At 47.9% G+C, this 19,721-nt stretch overlaps 1 protein-coding gene across 1 annotated transcript; it reads left to right on the forward strand.

The window, feature by feature from the left end:
• The first annotated feature begins 15,320 nt into the window (after window positions 1-15,320).
• On the forward strand, window positions 15,321-19,501 carry Arl4c (ADP ribosylation factor like GTPase 4C). Its single transcript, XM_041650751.1, has one exon. It carries the CDS (start codon window positions 16,059-16,061, stop codon window positions 16,635-16,637), a length of 579 nt encoding a protein of 192 aa, XP_041506685.1. The 5' UTR covers window positions 15,321-16,058; the 3' UTR covers window positions 16,638-19,501.
• The last annotated feature ends 220 nt before the right edge of the window (window positions 19,502-19,721 follow it).

Genomic DNA, 19,721 nt, shown 5'->3' on the forward strand with positions numbered 1-19,721 from the left:
TCTGAGACCTTTGGGATAATAGTAATAGCACTAGCGAACATCTATTGAGTGCTGGGGCTGGGCTTGGCGTGCTTCTGACTTCTCTACGTGGATTCGTTTATTTATGACTGTATGAAGTGACTTTGTGGCGATACCAGCCAGCCAGTTTTGGAAGCTGAAGCGCAGAAGTTAAATAGCGTCCCTCCCGCGCAATACACACCATATCCTAGCTGCAAATAGAAGGTGTTAACCTACAGTCCCAGAGTTACTCACTAGCTCTTCTAAGGATGCTCAGTAGCCTACCACCACCTATTTTCCATGGCTAGTGCTTCCTTCTGATTCAGTTCTTTGAGCACCCACGGAACGCTGGCATAGCCCTGGACTTTTTATAGAGGAGGAAAAAATAAGGCTGGGAGGAGTTAGGCAAGTGTCCATAATTGCAGAGCCAACAGGCAGAAAATCCAAGACTCCCACTCAGGTCCATCTGATTCCAAAGCCTTGGCTCTCGAGCACTCTGTGATTGGCTCACACGTGTGTGCCCATATGTGCCCTTGTGTGTATATGTTTGTCCTTGTGCTGTCTCTACATGAATGTTCAGAATCACACAACAACACTGTTGCTAATGCTATTTTTCGCTGCCAGCACAGGGCTGTGGATATGTTAGGACTGCCAGTCACAGCATCTGAGTCCCTGGGAGTCATTCACCGTGAAGAGTGCTGACTGCAAAGGTTTAAGTTCCATGCCATTAATAGAGAGAGAGAAAAAAAAAATCCACATAGACAGTGTCATTTCTGCCAATGTTCAGGTTCATTTTGTGATGGAATTGTAGTTCTGGGGCAGTGTAACGGTAATCCTTGACTGTCGACTTGATGGGTTTTTGGATCACCATGGAAACAGACCTCTGGGCATATCTGGAAGGGAATTCAAAAGTTGAGTTAATTGGGGTGAGAAGATGCACTCTAAATGTGCGTGGCAGCCCCCTTTGGGGCGGAGTCCTGGACCGAATGAGAAGGAGAAAGCCATGAGTACCAGCATTCCTTTCTCCCTGCGTTCTGGCTGCAGATGCGATGTGGCCAGGCGCCCCACACACCTCCTGCCGTACCTTCCCCACCGTGATGCGCCACACGCTCATGATGCAATCATTGCAAACCCTTCCTCCCTTTGTTGTGCGGTGGCTTGGATGAGGACTAGCCTCGTGGTCTCGAGCATTTGAACACTTGGTCTGTTCACAGCTGGCGGTGCTACTTGGGCAAGCTTGGGTGGCACAATCTTGCCGGAGGAAGTACGTCACTAAGGGTGGACCTGGAGACTAAAAGCCTTGCCTCGCTTTCAGCTCACCCTCTCTACTCTGTGCTTACAGTTCAAGGCGCAAGGGTACATTCTTCTGTTCCTGCCACCGTGCCTGCTACTTACTGCCAAGCCCCTGCCCTGCACGGTGGACTGTTACCCTCGGGAGCCATAAGCCGAAATAACCGCTCTCTTCCTTTGGCCAGAGTGTTTCATTACAGCCACAGTCAAGTAACTGATACACGGTGCTTTGGTCTGGAATTTGTCACAAGAGGAGTAATTAATGCAACCGGTACCCCAAGGGCAGCAGACTTTTCTGTTATTTTAAAATAGCACGGATTCTAACATCAGATCGTAAATTGTTATTGTTAAAGTCATCTTGGGAATTTTTTAAAGTTCTGTTTTAATGATAATAGCTATAAATTGCAACAACTTTTAGTGTGTTCTTTTTAGTATGGAATCAAATGAAAACATCGTTGTACATGAAATGGCCTCTTCAATGGCCCAAGGCAGCTCTGGGGGTAGCCTGGCACCCTACGGCTCTCCTGACCAGTTCCCACCTAGAACATATACAGAGTAACCCGATTCTCTTAAGAGAATGGTCACTGAGCTTGGTTAATGAGCAAATCAAGATGTGGGGACTCTTGTCTCCCAGCTGGCACAGGCAGGTTTTAGGAGCTCTCCTCAGAGCATATATGGAGCTGGGGAGCTTTGCAAGAGTTCAGGTCTCTCAAAGTCCCTGAGGCTTCTTCTACCGGAAGTCAGGTGAACTGGAAATCCTAAGACCACCCCAGCCCAAAACCTCACCAGAAGGCCTCCTGGGATTCAGCACACACAGAACTCATAGCAAAGGGGTGCAAACAGGGGCTGGAGAGATGGTTCAGCGGTTAAGAGTACTTTCTGTCTTTCCAAAGGACCCAGGTTCAATTCCCAGCATCCATATGGCGGTTCATAACTTTCTGTAAGTCCTGTTCTGGGGGGAGCTGACAATTTTTCTATCCTCTGCCAGTTCTGCATGCCTGCTGTTACACACAGGCCACAACCCATCATATATACACCACAAATCAGAGATCACACGTGGCTATACACAATACTATGCACACACCACCTATTAAATACACACTATTAAATACCACACTGTTCCCAACATCCTAGCACACACACACCAACACACCACACCATACTACCGACCACATAGTTCACACTGCAGCTATATTGCCTAGCACATACACAGCATACATGCATAGCATCTACTACATGCATAAACATTACCACAATATACCACCTTCCACACACCACCACCGCTGCCTATTACACACAGCGTCTCCACCAACCACAGCACGCTGCCCATCTAAACACATCCCACACTACACACGTGTCATAGGCACTGCATAGTCTATGTGCACACACACCCCTGTCACACACATGTAGAACACCCTCCTCTCTCACAGAGGCACTACTTCTCACTGTACCCCCACACTCATACCACCTGAGCATAGCAAAAACAGGGAAAACATCATTCAGTTTGTGGAGAGCTGACTTTGGGTTGGTAAGTAAGAGGACTGCTCTAACAAAACATTAACCTTTCTGGTCATGCAATAACACTGAAGAACTTTCACAAGCGTCTGGTTTTGTCCAACAAAGAAAGGACCGGAATACGCACTTCTTCCATGTATGTCATAGTTTGCTTTCTGTGGCTGTGATAAACACCAGGACGAGAAAGAGCCTGGGGAAGAAAGGGTTTATTTGGCTTATACTTGCACGTCACAATCCATCATCTAAGGAAGTCGGCGTAGGAACTCAAGGCAGGAATCCAGAGGCAGGAACTGAAGCAGAGGCCATGGAGGAGTGCTGCTTACTGGCTTGCTCCTCATGACTTGCTCAGCCTGCTTTCTTATACCATGCAAGACCGCCTGCCTACGGATGGCACCGCCCACAGTGAGCTGGAGCCTCTCACGTGGAATCATTAATCAAGAAAATGCCCTGCAGACTTACCTTGATGAATGCAAGATGAAGAACATATTATGGTTATTGCGCTAAAGAGTTTCCCCCATGCATCTACTTGGAGGGGCCTTCAGTATACTCAGAGGTACAGCTGCACTGATCTCTCATCACTGCCTAGAACACAGCACATTTCCTTTTGCTCTTGGGTCCCCTGGCTCACTTTTAATATGGATCTGATTAATCTTATAGATATGTTATTCAAAATAAGGCTTTGAGGTATAAAGTGCTAAATTATCTCTAACACCATAACTGAGCTATGTTATTAACTGGCCCGCAAATCGTCACTGAATTAATAAGGCTATTTTTGTTGTTGTCACCATTATCCTTTGATTTGGGAAATCTTCATGAGAGCATTTTAAGTGAGGGGTAAGAGTTCAAGAATATGGATATGTGTTTTTAATCCCTCGCTTGATATTGGGGTGCGGAGATACATATGGGTCTAAGGGGAAAGTTTCCGCTAGCCTCAAGTGGAATCCTCTCCTTGGATGCATTCAGAGCGTACCTGTGCTGTGCCCCAGTAGCCTGAGCAGCCCCAGATGTTCTGTCCAGAGCCTTCTTAAACAAAACTCTTTGTCCCCTTGTGTGGGTTCATCACACACACACACACACACACACAGACACAGACACAGACTCACAGGTGCACAGACATCCAATCACACACATACACACACACACACACACACACACACACGTGCGCGCGTATGCACACACACACACACACACACCCATCATGAGGAGACCATAACACTTTCAGATGATTTGAATTAGACAGCAGACACCATAATGCTGAGAATCTTTTACTCAAATGTCTGCTTAGCTGTCACTGGAGTTTTCTCTGCTGACTTTTGCCTCAACCCCTCCTCCACGTCTCTGTCAAGGCTTGCTTTGGCCACGAGCTTACCCCACTCAGCTGTAGTTTCTATGGCTGGCTGCATCTGTGGCTAGCATGTAAGCTCCGGAGAAGCCTTCCTGGTTTAATATGCCTTCACCTGACAGTTGTCTTGGGTGAGTATTGAATGATTTCCCCAAAGGATGCACTTTTTTTTGAAATGACATTTATTCATTTTCTGCACTTCACCTGAATGTTTTCCTGTGTTGCAAGCATGAGCCAGCCTATGATGCCCCTGGCAGTTCCAATTTTTGTTTTTCTTTACTTGGGCCCGGAAGTGGAAAGAATGGCTTAGTTAACAACTCACAGGCTAGGTTGGCAATGTCAGCTTTGATAAGACAAAGAAGGCGAGGGGATACTCCTTTGTGTGGCTGGGATCATTGAAGAACTACTGTGACCATGAGAGAGGACACATAGGTCAGAAGGGTCAGATTAGAGCAAGGATACAGAGATCCACTGGGTGGCCTAACCCAAAGCAGCAAGAAAACCCATCCTTTTGTTCTAAAGACCCCAGATGATGTCCTATAGTCACATAAGATAGAAATAGGAAGCTGGGCAGTGGTGGCACACACCTTTAATCCCAGGACTAGGGAGGCAGAGGCAAGTGGATCTCTGTGAGTTCGAGGCCAGCCTGGTCTATAAGAGCTAGTTCCAGGACAGGCTCCAAAGCTACAGAGAAACCCTGTCTCAAAAAACAAAAAACAAAAACAAAAACAAAAAAAAAAAGAAGAGAAAAAGAAACAGGGAAGGAGACACACAAAAGGAAGAGAAAAGCAAACAGGAGTTGAGACATGATTGTGTGTGTATTTGAATTGTTTGTCTTGTGAGACAGGGACTTACTGTGCATCTCTGGATCACCTGAAGCTCACAGAAATCCTTCTGTATCTGCTCTTTTAATACTATGACTTAAGGCAAAATATGTGTGTGTATAATATTAAAGACTTAAATAATATTACATTAAAGATTTGTTTTCACTATATTGAATATTTCTTTTTCTTATTTATATGTACTTGTGTCTGTGTGTGTGTGCCACGTGCTGCTGTTTGTGGAGGCCAGAGGGGAGCATCAGGTCCCCTGGAGCTGGAGTTACAGATGACTGTGTTGCTGCTGCCTGAACCCAGGTCCCCTGGAAGAAAAACAAGTGTTCTTAACCACTGAGCCTCTTTTTCACTGAGAAGAAAAAAGGAAAATGGTTCATTTTCAGAAAGTGTAATTACTTAACTCCCCAGCCAGATAGTCAATTCAGGATAGAAGAAAGGTCGCATCTGGGAGAGACACAGTCTACGGCACGCAGATTTTTCTCCAATGGTACTCTGAGAATCTTTGGATATTTTCAGTTTCAAGTATTGGTGATGACAATGGAAGTTTCTAGATGAAGAAAAGTACATAAATGTTTCTATGTGTAGATCTAGTGTAAGTCACACCTGTTGACAAAGCTCTTTGGCTTAGGAGCCCTGGGGGTGACATGGGTAATGAGTTCACTGAAGCGATTATGGAGGTGCAAAGTCAATTTGGCATGAGAAAATAAAATCAATACCAGGCACAATGGCATGCCTGATCACTTTCCCATACTCAGCGGCTCCCTGAATGACAGTGGCATAGTTTACACGTTTCAATTCATCACACGGTATCAGTAAAAAGTTATTTAAAATTCAACACACTCTAGAAGGATTTCTCAGGAAGGTATCATGTCAACCCATGGCGCGGAGGCTGGAGAACAGAAGGGTGTTGGCAGTTATTGTGTGCGGTTAGCGAAAGGGAGGAACTTCCATCTGGGGCTGATACAGGGTGGATGCGTCTAGCATCCAGTCATGCCTTCCTCCATGACCCCTTCTGAGAACTGCAACCATTCCTGGTTCACTCATTGTGCAAACCAAAGAGCAGCTTGTGAACCTCGAGGCTCCGCCCACACTCATGGGCTAGCTAACCTCACGTTGTTGGTCTTTCGAAATGAAAGGTGTTTTTACACCAGAAACCGTGTAGGTATTCATGAGCCCCCACACCAGTCTTCTTCTTTTTCCTGGCTCTTCAAAGATGGCTGTGCTCAGCTTGGCCCAGACGAATACAGAATTTGTGTGCAAACCTGCTGTGAACTCAGCTCTCTACTCCCCCCAAAAATCTCAGAGAGAAAACTCCTTTCCAGTACTCCCCATGCCATAGGGTGTTAGTGATATGCAGATTAAATGTCATTATGAAAGACAATTTGCATCCGCTCACAGCAGAGAGAATAATTTAAAATTTCAAAGTAATAGCGCAGAACACTCCGGTCTCCCAGGTATGTTTTCATCCATATCTCTGAGTTGAGCCTGTAGAGTCATTCAGAAAACCCGAGAAGAACCTAGAAGACTGGCAATATCCTCCCACCCTCACCCCCTGCCCACAAAAGGTCAAAGTGTTCAGAAGTGCTAAACTCCTGCTGCCCTTCACCTCAAAGGGAAAGACCTAGAAATCTTAGCTTCACCTTTAACCTTGTCAGCCTGACCTTGAGACAACAGATGTACATCTCTGAAGGGAAATGATGTTTTCCATAAATTGGCCCGGAAACCCCTCTCCAGGCTGAGTCTCCGTCACGCTTGAAGGCTACTTTCGTCTATCTTGTGAAGCTCAATGCAATTGCTTATTTGTGGATATTTGACATTTGCCTGCATGGGAATTCACTCTCTGCATGACTGCTGTATTTATTTTCCCTCTTTCTAGAAGGCAGCCCCCAATGCCAGGCTTTGAAGTCTGCATATCTGTGTATTCTTTTCTTCTTGTGTATGACTTTATTAACTTCATGGAGATTTCTCGAGTTCTTCCTTTTTTTTTTCCTTTTGCAAAATAATATTTTCAGGCAAAAACTGAAACAGTACAAAAGGTTCACAGTAAAATACATTGTCCTTCCCATTGTCCACGTTGTCTGTGCCACTGACCAGAGTTAAATATCACAATTGTTTCTTGGGTATCTTTTTTTTGCAAAACTCCCAATGGACATCACATATCAGTATCTGTCTCACTGTTGGGTAAGACTTCCTAGGAAGGCACAGCACAAATGTCTATGCAATCCAACTAGAGAACCGAGGGCAGATCAAAATAAGGATAATCATCGAAGTCCAATTCGTGAGCCAGTGAGTGTACAGGTAGCAGTGGGAGAAAGCCATTGCTCTCTCTGTTAGTGTTACTTACAGGGTTGTGGGTGCAGGGTTACTAACAGGAGCATGGAAACCGCAAGACCAAAAGCTTACCCCAGTTTGGATGATGCCTCCTGAATTAAATCTAAGCTCATTTCTCTGTTTTGGGGGCTCTTTATTTTGTATTTTCCTCCTTGCTCATTAGGAGTTGACAAGCTGCAAGTTTGTTTTCCAGAGTTACTGTCTTCAGTTTGTCTTGTTTCTCCAGTCTGAGCCAGAGCATCCAAAATGAACCAAATTGGGTTCACCTCGGCACAGTAGCTAGAGGTAGACAGGACCACCTCCTTGGAGAATTGACTCAGGAGGAAAGGAAGCGGAAGTCTGGCTTGCTGACAGCAGAGCTAAGGTGCAATGGTGCTGACAGAGGTTGCAGCCCCAGAGAGGAAGAGTGAGGTACGCATCTGAGGGTCCTATTACAAGGTGATCTAGGCTTCGGAAGGGCCTTTTGGCCACAGTGTCTGGCAGGTCTGAGCTATCAAGTGACGATTTCAGTAGTCACAGCAGGGAAAGCCTACTAGCTTCTCCTTTTCTCAGAGTTTATCTTTTCCCTCAGGGATATCTGACTTCCAGTTTCCTGGCCCTATTTTAGCTTGGCCAGACAACCCTATACTGCCTACTAAATCCATGTCCTTTCCCTTGGCTTCCTCTGTGAGGGGCTCTAGAGAGGTGTAAGGGTCTTGCTCTCTCTGTTAGTGTTCTATTGTTGTCATAAGTACTTGACAAACGATTTGGAAGGAAGAAAGGTCTGTGTTGGTTCCCAGTTTCAGAGACCTCAACTCGTGGCTGCTTGGCTCCCATCACTGCTTAGTGTTTTGTGAGACTGAACATCATTGCAGGGAGGGCCTGGTGGAGCACGGCTGCTCACCTCACGGTGTCTGGGAAGTAGAGAGGAGCAGGGGAGGAAGGGGCCTTCTCCCGTCGCTACCCTCAACTCTTAAATAGATATCACTTCCTTGAGTTTCTCAACAGCTCCCAAAGATGATGAGCAAGGTTTTGGGGGCATATTTCAGACCCAGAGCAGAACACTCCCTAAAAATAAATGATTCCATGTCTGAAGGACACGGGAGCTCTTGACAAATGTCACCTGCAAGGAGTGATGCCTTGTTGGGAGATGGAGACTTCCTTTCCATTGACCAGGCTCTTGAACCCTTTAAAACCTGTACTGTGTACATGTCACAACCCATCAAAAATGTCCCCAAATGAGTCACTCCTTCATTCGTTGGATCTGTTGAATATCAGTTTCCCTGGAGAAAGTTTACTCCATTGTGAGCAATTAATGAACTATACATTCTTTAAGAATTATATCTTTGACTAGAAAGAAAATTCCAGAAGCAAAAAAGAGGAACCTGAAAAGTGGGAGCTAAGACCTCCTCCCCCCCTCCATGCACACACTTTTTTTTTTTTACTTTTGTTGTAAATATCTTTTTATCTTATCTCCATACTTCTTTGTGGGTTGTTTCTTTCCTGTTTGCTCTGCTGTTACCTAGCAACCATGGGCCCAAAGAGTCAGCTTGCTGCTCGTCTGGGCCATGGTAGAGGTAGATGTTTTGATTTTGAAAACTAAATTCCTCCACTTAGCATGGACTGGGCATCTTGCTTCCATGGAACTCGGCATGGACACCTTCCTCTGTCTTTCTCTAGAATGCCATGGTGAGAAGCACATGGAAGGGAGTAACTGAACCTGGAGATCTCAGCCAGGCTCACTTCTCTGCCCCTGAACACGAACAGAAGGCTGCTCCCAGGAATTCAGCTATCCAGCCATGGCAGGTGGCACTGAGCACCAGCAATGGAAGGCTCTAATTCACTTCCATATTCAGGTTGATTCCATGAACTACCTCCTTCCTAATCCCAGACAGAGTGGAGAAAGGTGGTTCTAATGCATATGAAAAAGCAGAACTGCACACTGCAATCCCCAAATGTTTGATCAAGGCAGGTGTGTTCAACTGAAGAAAGGCCAATCAGGGTTATTGAAAACCACTCACTGTCTTCATTTCAAGAGCCCATCTGCGTCTTGTTTCAGAGAGTGCCAGAGAGACGGGAAAGACAACAAACCTATGCAAGCTCTGATGCTGCCTTGACAAGCTGAGGGAGAATCAGTTACATAGATTTCTATGTTCAATATTCCATGATGAGATCTCTGTGTTCAATACTCCACCCAGAGGTCTTTGTATCTTTTCTTCTCTTCTCCTGATCTGGGCATCAAACCCAAAGCTTTGCCCATAGTAGGTGAGCACTGGAATACTGAGTTACAGCCCACCCCTTGTTTTGTTGAGACAAGATCTTTTTATGGGGCCGTGGCTAGCCTTGAACTTAAAATTCTCCTCTCTCTGCCTTCCAAGTGCTAGGGTTATAGGCAGGTGCCACCACACCCAATGTCTGGCTTTTGACAATAAGAAACTCTGAACATTAGACAGACTAATACTGAGAGGTGAGAGGAAGGGCATGTGCAGAAACAAGACTTGGGGACACTGTCATTCTGTGGGCTGGTGGCCAAGAATACAGGTCACAGCTGATGATCTGAGACACAGAAGACACGTGTGTCAAGGTCCTATGGGTGTTACGACTTGGAACTGTGGGCATCTCTACCATCTTGGCCTTGAGTCAGTTCTGCATCTTAGGAGTATCCTGTGAAGAAGGAGGAACAGTCACTAAGCCAATTTGTTTCTTAGGGAAGAATTTTGTAGGTGGATTGTCCCTTGAAAAGACAGAGTAAGAAAGGATCCATCAACCCTTTGTGGTTTTTTTTTTTTTTCTATTGGTCACCAATGGCTTTGGGCAAATAGTTGAGGGATGGAAGACAGGAGCAAGCGAGCAAAAGGTATTTTCAGTGATGGATGGGGACACATATTAGGTTACACAATTCCAGTAACTCATAAGAAGGAAATAATAATCTCAAGTGGCCATGGCTCCCCTGCCAAGCAGCAATGAGCCAAAGGCCTCTATTCAGAAGACTGGGCCACGTCCACCTGAGAATGGCTACACACAAAGCCGGCTGTTGTATCCAGAGGAGAAGCCATCCTGAGTGACCACACATGAGACCTGGGGAGGGCTGGCAGCAGCTAGGAGAACTGGAAGACCTTCACAGAGCACAATTGTTCTCTCCCTCCTGGGTCCAGCCAAGAGGGGTTTAAGTAAATGAAAATAAAAGTCATCTCAGTTCACCTGGGGAGGAGGGCGGGGCCAGCCAAGTTTTCATCAGATACTCCTCAGTGCGTGGTGTAGCTCCTTAATCACTGGGTATCTGTTATTACTTGTTTTTATATTTTTCCTCTGTCCTTATCAGAGTAGGAATTTAATTAAGGTGATGGCATTATTAAACAAAATAAAAATACCTCTTGCACACTAAGCCTTCCATCTTTCCATTCAAAGGATGTGGCTCCCTTAAGAACCCCATCATCTCAGCAGCCCCCTGAGTCCTGACTTCTCAAAGTTAGGGTCTTGAAGTCCTTATCTCAGTCCGTTTAATAGATAATACTCGAGGCTTAGAAGAAGGTTTTGCGGTTTTATTTTTTATTTTTGTGGTGTGTTTTTTTTTTGTCTTTTTTTTTTTTTAATCTTACCTAAGTTTGAAAGTCAGGTGTGGTGGCACAAACATATAATCCTGGAACTCTGGAGGCTAAGGCAGGCATACAGCTAGCCTTAGAAACATAGAGATACCTTTCTTTTAAGAATAAAAATGGTACTGATAAGTAATGACTTCTGAATTCTCCCATGCAGTAATGACATCAATGGGGGTGGTGCCTACTTTTTGTTTTACCAAAATCATCAAAGAGAGTACCAGTTCCCAGCAGCAGTGATTATTAGGAACACAGGAAGCTTGAATTGGACCAGCCCTGCGACTTGAAAAGAAAAACACTCTGACTTTTTTTAAAAATTAAAATTATGAGCTTCAATGGATAATTGAATGGCAGATCCTTCTTATTCCCAGCTTGTTCTCTGTTCGAATGAAACTCTAGCCTCAGGCATGAGAGAGCGATTCTTGTGTGTTTCTGCCTAGCCTCCTGCCCCGCCACTAGCCTCCCTTAGTGCTGATGTTCACTCAAGCGTGGAGACAGAGGACTGTGCTGTGGTGTAGACAGGGATGGTCCACCACACCCTCAGACTTTTGGGGGTTGCTCTCCACCAAGGCCATGGCTCTAATAGGGCTCCTGCGGGCCTCGCTCCCGCTGTCCAGCTGCCTTCCTCCATTCCTCCACGTCCTGTTCTTCCTGCCTGCGGCGGCGCTGAGTCAGGTCAGCCACTGGCTTCTTCCCATCTCTAATCTCAGCACAGGCTCCTGAATGCCTGTTCTCGGTCCCGTCTCACCAATTCCTGATTTATTTTTTATTTTTTATTGTTTTCTCCACAGCTACTGAACAAAACCCCTTTACACCCTGCCAGGCTCCTGGAACCTCTCCTAACACTGTCCACTCCAGATCTCCACAAACTGCAGGGGTCCTGGCAGGTATTCCCCAAGCTCTGAACCCAAACACAGGCCCCCTTGCCCTCTTGGCTTTCTAGCCAGCACGTCTCTAGGGCTGTTGATGCTTCCACAAGCAGCCCGGCTGGGATGATCCAGCCTTTCAAGCCTTGAGTAAATGTGTCCTGGTCATTTCCTCTCTGCAAGGGCCTCCACCTATTTCTCGAGCGTCTCGGTAGAGGGCGCTCCGGCATCAGCACAATCAGGCACGGGCTGTGAATCTGAACCCCGCATTGCGCAGCAGGTTTCTAGTCTGTACACGCAGTAATCATCCCGGCACGTGCGCATGCGTGCAGTCGTAAGTGCCCATCTTCTGATCTTGAGCCGGGTCCACGGTAAAGGATGGCCCAGAGGCTCAGCCTTTGTACCTTATGTGATTAGCGTTCCCACTGTATTAACCAGACTAGATTCACTGGAGATCTATTTTAGTTAGTGACACAGATTTCTAAGCCCCTCAAAGGAGATAAAAAGAATCTTATGGGATGCTATTTCAAAGCTACTGCCGAGCTGTTCCATTCTGTTTACTTGAAGTGACTGAATTCATCTTTGGGTGGAAAGTCTCGTGGGAGAAAACAAGCAGAAATAGCTCCGCGCTATTTCAGACCTGGAGCTCACTATTCTTTGAGAAATGTCTTGGTCTGCTTAATCAAAATGAAGACGGAAGCACGTGTAGCCAGCAGTGTCCTCTCGGGAGGACATACAGAGGGAAGCCCACCGTCTCTATGAATGTGGCAATGTGCTCTTTGACACTGGTTTCTTTGCTCATATCAAAGGTACCATTTCTTGGGCACCGTGTGTGCCAGGCACGCTGCCAAACACTACCTGTGTGATCTCATTTCCCCCTCAGAAGCACCCCCTGGACTAGGTACATTTCAGTGACGGGGGCCCCAGATTGGTGAGTAGCTGGAGTCCTTGTCTGACAACACAGCCCAGGATATCCACCTTAAGGAATATTCATGAAAAAAAAAAAAGAGGTTCCTAGTGGGTCCGGAGTGTCTGGAGTGATGTTGGTAAATAGTATTTTTCCCCCCACAACTCCAGGGCTTTTCAGTTCAAATCCACATTTGAAGGAAATTCCTACTTGCCTCAACCAAATGACATTTTATGTGTTAAAAGTTAAATTATCAGCTGTAAAATCAACTTAGTACCTGGTGAGCAAAATTAGAATGTAGAGCCCTAGCTATTCAAGGATGGTGAGCGGCTGTGTAATGGCTTTCTTCTGGAAGGCTCTATTAGTGTCTATTAATCTACCCTTTTTGTACTGGACAACAGACAGCCCTTAGCTGCTGAGTGCCACTGTGAAATGCAAAATGCAGGGACTGCAGGCACGACCAGGCGACAGCCGCTGGCAGTGATGAAAGATTCATTTCTCAAAGAACAGGCAAGTACTATATAGCCTACCCTTCCAGCTCTTCTAAAGTGCAAGCAAGTCCCATTCCAGGACAGAAGCAAGTAGCACCAAAGTATCTTATGCTGAGGTCATTTTTGAGAGTCAGACTGAGAAATGTCCTTTCCTTCCCAAATGCCCGAATCCTAGGTAACACATTAGAGTCCCAGAGAGACCAGTCACCTGTCTATGACAGGTGAAAGAGCAAGAAGAGAGAGGGTCTCTCTAGGGCGTGCCTACAAGAGAGCCGAGAAAATTCCTCCCAAAATACAAATCCTACCCTCCCAGTAACAGACATGACCTGAATCAAACTGGATTAATTTCCTTTTAAATTTTTAAAACTTACATGTGTGTGTATGTGTGAGCACATACACGCACATGTGGAGGTCCAAGGACAACTTTAAGGAGTCTTTTCACGCGTCCCACCATGTAGGACCCAGGAATCGAACTCAGGTTATCATGCTTAGCTGCAGACACCCACTGAGCCATTCTCGCTGTCCCCCAATTCATTTCTTCTTGCTTATCTGCCTTTTTGGGTCCCCGGTTCTTTTATGGGAACCACCACTTTTTAGGCTGGAGCCACGTCAATCAATGTGTTCTGTTCTTGGACAGAAGCAGTGGATTTGAGGCAGACCAAGCAGGCCAAAGAGATGTGTCTTCTGAGCTTTTGTTGAAGCTATTAGATAAGTCCTTTTTCCTTCTAGGTTCTAAATGAAGGTGTAAGACCATAGGACTTAAAAGAAGCAACACAGAGGGAAACTGAGGACAGGCAGAGAAGATTTGGTCTAGTATCTACTTGTGAGCTCCTGGATCCAGCCCTGCCAGAAGAGAGAACCTTCGCTCTAAACTTTTTCCTTGTATCAGATAATATGTTAATATATTTGCCCTTTTGCCAGTTCAATTTGAGATGAATTTGAGTCAAATTTTCTGTGCCCCTGTCAGGGGAGGGCAACCCAGAACCAGTGCACTGTTGGTCTTAGGCAGGTAATCTGCAACTAAGATCTCCCTTAGCAAGACCCAGCAGAAGGTGGGCAGGTAATCTGCATGGACCTCTCCAGCACTCACATCCATCACCAGTCCCTGATCTTGTGTCTAGATGGTGTGGCTTTTGCAGCTATGAAAACTCAAAGATGGGAGAAGGTTGTCCTTCCTCGAGCAGGTGTGGTTGGCTTAAGTACCACAGGCTTTAAGTACAAATGAAATCATGTGTTATAACCTAGCACTTGAAAGGAAGGGGTTCGTGTGTGTGTGTGTGTGTGTGTGTGTGTGTGTGTGTGTGTGTGTTGTGTGCATTGTTTAATTTAAAAAATGATGACTTTTTATTTTCTTTCCCTGGACTGTATTTGCTACCTTTTCTGTCGTAGAAGCCAGACCTACAGAAATGTGACTACCTGTCCCTTGTCTGGCCATCTCCTGTTCCCAGCATCATCAAATCTGTGTCACTCATAATCACTCTCCAGTTCCCTCTGCATCCAGAAATAATATGTATCTGTTACATGTTTACAAGGTAAAATAAAACCACGAATGGAGTCAGGAAATGGAACCCAGAGATTATGTTTGTGACACATTTCACCATCGGCTCCAAGCGATACACACGCATTTTATAATCAAGGGTTGTCTAGATCCTGGGCTTTCCTGGACTCTAGTCAGGTATCTGGATCTCCCCACCCTCACTCCACCCCTCCCCCGTGGTCTGAAGGTAGATAGCTCTCAAGGTGGAATGACAAAAGGTACCTTCTCAAGACTCTAACATCATCTGGGATGTCAGCAGAGTCGGGGGAGGGGGCATAAAATCAGGTGACAACCAGGGAACCTAAGAAAGAATTGTCTGGAAGTATCTAAGCAGGTGGGTGATATTCCCAGCTGATCCTCCCGGGCGCTCCCTGAAGTTAGGGCAGGAAAAGGAACTTGAGCATCAAGAAGGACTAGGGCCCAGGACACAGAAAGGGCACTTAGGTGCGTGAGACCAAGTGATGGGAATAGCATCCGGGTGGCAGGCTGCAGGCTCGAGGAGGTCAGCCCTTCCTCCTCCGCCCTCCCGCGCCGACGCCTCGGTGTCACCGCACTAGCCCTCTGCAGAAGCTGTCCTTGCCCCGCGAGCTGCGGGCTCAGCCCGGGGCGGGGGTTCCGGAGATCGGAGCTATTTTTAAAAGACGCGTCACCGGTTTGAGGAGGAAGAGCCCGCGCCCGGGCCCATAGTCTGGGCGCGGCCAGCGGGAAGGGTCGTCCGGACGAATTTCGAACGACCGGAGCGCGCGAAAAGGCATTACCGGCCGAGAAGACCCCGCCTGACCCCGGGAGACCGCGGGGCGTGTCAGGGAAGGGGCGTGGCCAGTGGGCGGGACCAGAGGGGCGGGGCCGGCGCCCTCGGCCGCAGCAGGCTGGTGGCGGTGGCGGCGGCGGCAGCAACAGCGCGGGTACTGCAGGGACAGCAAGGCAGCAACGCCGACAGAGACACCCGGGGAAACCCGCGCCCCGCCTGCGCCTCCGCTGCGCGCCGGGGAAGCCGAAGCCGGAGCGGCTCCGAGACGCCACTGAGACCAGAGGCTGCTGCAGAGCCGCGGCGCGGGCAAGGCGCAGATCGAGCCGGGCGAGCGCGCAGGGAGCAGGCATCCTCCACCGCGGCGTCTGTCCGTGGCGGCTGCGCGGGAGACAAAGCCTCCGGAGAAAGATGCCCGCGGGGCGCGCACCGGGTGGACCACGGAGCGGGCGCCTTGGAATCTAAGTGCACCCAACTGGCCGTACGTTCCTGAGACGCCGAGGCCCCAGCGGGTCCAGCGGCGGGCGGGGCCCAGGTGCGCCCGTTCGCAGCGGGCCTGTGACTGCTCGGGGGGCGGCGCCCTCCCGCCGCAGCCGCAGTGGCCGGCGCCGCAGCGAGGAGCCATGGGCAACATCTCCTCCAACATCTCGGCCTTCCAGTCCCTACACATCGTTATGCTGGGCTTGGACTCTGCCGGCAAGACCACGGTGCTCTACCGGCTCAAGTTCAACGAGTTCGTGAATACTGTGCCCACCATTGGCTTCAATACCGAGAAGATCAAACTGAGCAACGGCACCGCCAAGGGCATCAGCTGCCACTTCTGGGACGTGGGCGGCCAGGAGAAGCTACGGCCGCTGTGGAAGTCCTACAGCCGCTGCACGGACGGCATCATCTACGTGGTGGATTCGGTGGATGTGGACCGGCTAGAGGAGGCCAAGACGGAGCTGCACAAGGTGACCAAGTTTGCGGAGAACCAGGGCACGCCGCTGCTGGTCATCGCTAACAAGCAGGACCTGCCCAAGTCGCTGCCGGTGGCCGAGATTGAGAAGCAGCTGGCGCTGCACGAGCTCATCCCGGCCACCACCTACCATGTCCAGCCGGCGTGCGCCATCATCGGCGAGGGCCTCACCGAGGGCATGGACAAGCTCTATGAGATGATCCTGAAACGCAGGAAGTCTCTCAAGCAGAAGAAGAAGCGGTAATGCGTCCGGGAAGCGATTGGGACCGAGGCTGAGCCAGCGAGCCACTGAGTGAATGAATGGACGACTGGGTGAGCGAGAACCCGCGCCCGCGAACAAAGACAACGAACCAAAGCGATGTTTCGAATTTTTAAAACACGATCCCTGTACCCTAACACAGGACTTGGAGACTTAACCGGGGTGTGAAGACTGCATTACCACCCAGCTCGCCACCTGCCCCACCCCCCCACCCCAGCTCAGGGGACCTTTTGTCTAAATGCTTGAGCTATCAATGGGGTGGGGTGGGGGGAACCGACGGGGAGTGGACGTGAGGACGCGAGGGTCCGGTGGTGAGCCCTCTGGCCCCAGGTGGGAAGCTTGAATGTCAGAGAGACAAAAGCGATTTCTTCTCGCTCCCTCAGGGCCAGAAGTTCAGGCTGCCCAGCCCCCACTGCGGGGGGAGTCACGTGTGAGTTACCTGAGGTATGCAGTTCACAGAACCCTGGGGATACTCCTGTGGGAGCGGGTAGGCACTGGGGTATACTGATGGGGGGAGGGGGTGACCGCTCCTTGCATTCTGGAGCTGTGCAAACTGAGTAGTTTTATGTCGCAGGGCAGGCCCCTGTTTGCAGTTTGATTTGTCCTGCTCTGGGCCCAAAGGATGTGGTGGTTTGGGTCCGTCCAGAGGACTGCCTGGGACCATGCGGCAGCCTGAGGGCCCAGGGTGCTGCTGTCCTTCTGGCCTTGGCTGGGAATGGCCTGGAAGACTCCACTCTCCAGGGCTGGGTGGGTGTGATTTTGTTGAGAACTGCTGTTGAGCCTGGGATGTGACCTCTTCCAGATGGCCTAGGCCCTGTCCATGTGTTGGTCATTATCACATAAAGAGACCAATAAAACAAAAGCAGAAAACCATTGGAGGTGGTGGTGCCAGTACAGGTATTTAAAGGGTGAGGTTCTTGACATTAATGCTGTGTGTGTGTGTGTGTGTGTGTGTGTGTGTGTGTGTGTGTTTCCCTCCATACTACATAATCGGCATAAATACTGGACCCTCTGTGTGGAATTTGAAATTCTCTCAGCCTACTGATTGGTTTGGAGGAGCACACCAGCTACAGATGTGTGCTGAATTGCAAAATGGTTTTCTTAGAAGGCATGTCTGATCATTCTAGCCACATGGTGATAGGTTTCAGACATTTTTTTTTAAACAAAAAAACACTTCCACAAATAAATAATCTCCTTAGTTAAAAAAAAAAAAAAGACTGTCCTTTTGTGCCCCTTGGCATTGCAAGTGGTGAAGTGTTCAGGTTTCTGAGTTGGGCTTGTAGCCGATCTGATTTCAGTGTTTTACTCAAAGCGTGTCATTAGAGTATTTGATGTCATTCACCAAAAGAATAAAATCCCAGCTTGGAAAAGCTGACCTCGTTTGCGTGGATTGGAAGAGAGGAAAAGTCTGAAGGATCAGTCCTTTGGAATTCACCCGTGTGGGAGCCGGCCTGGCCTCAGAGCCAGCCAGCACTTTGGTTAGCAGACAACAATGAGTGCTTGAGTTGAAAAGGGAGCGGGCGTGTGACGTCATGGTCACTGGTACTCAGGCACTTCACAGTTTACTTGAAAGAGGCTTTGGAAAATAGATAAAGTGAAAGAATAAATACATATTTTTAATAATGTAATTTTAAAAAATCCTTTATAATCAGGAGTGAGTCTTGGCTTGTAAAAAGCTGTCATCCATCCTGAAACACAGTAGCGAAAGATAAATTTACAGCTGGCCATTGTTTTCTCTCTCTCTTTTTTTTTAAATTTCCCCTCGGAATCCATCTTTTAGAGTAGCATTTTGGTTTTCCTCCATGGCGACACATTGCTGTGCAAAGGAGGCCATGGTTCTGAGTGAGCACCGAGGTGGTCAAGATAGGAGCCCATCCCTATTGTCCTTGACACACTAAGCCAATTTAGGAACCCCACGTAGGCAGAAATCATGGCTTCCTGCTTGACACCCAGTCCTTAGAAGATTGTTTTTAAAACTGAAATCTAGCAGCCCATCTTCCTTCCTTGTGTCTTCTATAGCCCTCCGCTGCTGGTCTTTTTGTAGACACTTAGTAGCGCTAAGCCGTGATGAGCAGCCTACACGGTCTGTTTACACAGCAACGGGGCATTGCTGGCTTCTTCATGGGCTGGTCCCATGGTCTGAAGATTCTGTATAGAATTATTAAAAAAAAAAAATCCACCTTCTTTTATTTTCTTCACAATTTCTTAAGCACTTTGACATTTTGGTAGTTCCACAATATGGAGAGAATAATATATTTATTTTGTGACATTGCCTATGCCAAATACTGTAACCTTCCTGTGCTCACGATACCTGAGTTCCAGGTCAGATTCTGGCCTGCTCGAACGATGGCATGGGATGATTTTGTGGTGTTTCTCCCCCTCCCCCCATTATCAAGACTTAAGGGTGCAGTTGGCTGTTAATAGTTGTGCGGTAAAGTCAAGCCCTGTGGTGTATCAGCAAATAGTTAAGAGTCTCAGTTGATCTCTGTGATGTTTGACCTAGTAAAAGCCCATTTCATCTGTGACCAGAGGGAGCCCAGTGAAAATCACTGTGTGGTGGTGCCATGGGGGAGTTCCCATCACACGCCAGCTTCTGTCCTGTGGGTTCCTGCAGTGGAATTTGGCCTCCTCAAGCGAGGTTTGGAATGGTTTCTCATAGGCCCAGGGAGGCCAGTTTTGATTTAGAGCTGTTCTCTTCACACACTGTGTGACGGGTGTTGGGACGGGGTCCACTGGCTTCCGTGTTTTGGTTTTCCTGTAATTCTCTGTCTTTGCCATTCTCTTCTTTGTTCCCATCCCCTTTTATAATGCGTATATGATGCTGTGAGCAGAAATAAACTATTTATACAATCAAACCAGTGGGGGCATCTTCTGTGGATTTTTTTTTTTTCCTTTCAGATTTCTTGGTCCATTTTCCAGGCCTCTGTGGAGCCAGGGAGTGGAACACAAGGTGGTGTCGGGGTTCTCATGGGGTCCGGTGGCTTCTAGAGTTGCAGCTTGTGTGGGTGAGGTCTGAATCCACCCTGAATGGTGGGTGCAGAGGCTCAGCCACTTATGCTTATCCTGGGC

The sequence above is a fragment of the Microtus oregoni genome, unplaced genomic scaffold (assembly GCF_018167655.1).
Source record: "Microtus oregoni isolate MIOR12 unplaced genomic scaffold, Mior012 000004F_ref0000308, whole genome shotgun sequence".
Classification (NCBI taxonomy): Eukaryota; Metazoa; Chordata; class Mammalia; order Rodentia; family Cricetidae; genus Microtus; species Microtus oregoni.

Coding starts and splice junctions, on each gene's coding strand:
- Arl4c (XM_041650751.1), top strand. CDS start 16,059: ATGGGCAACATCTCCTCCAACATCTCGGCCTTCCAGTCCCTACACATC.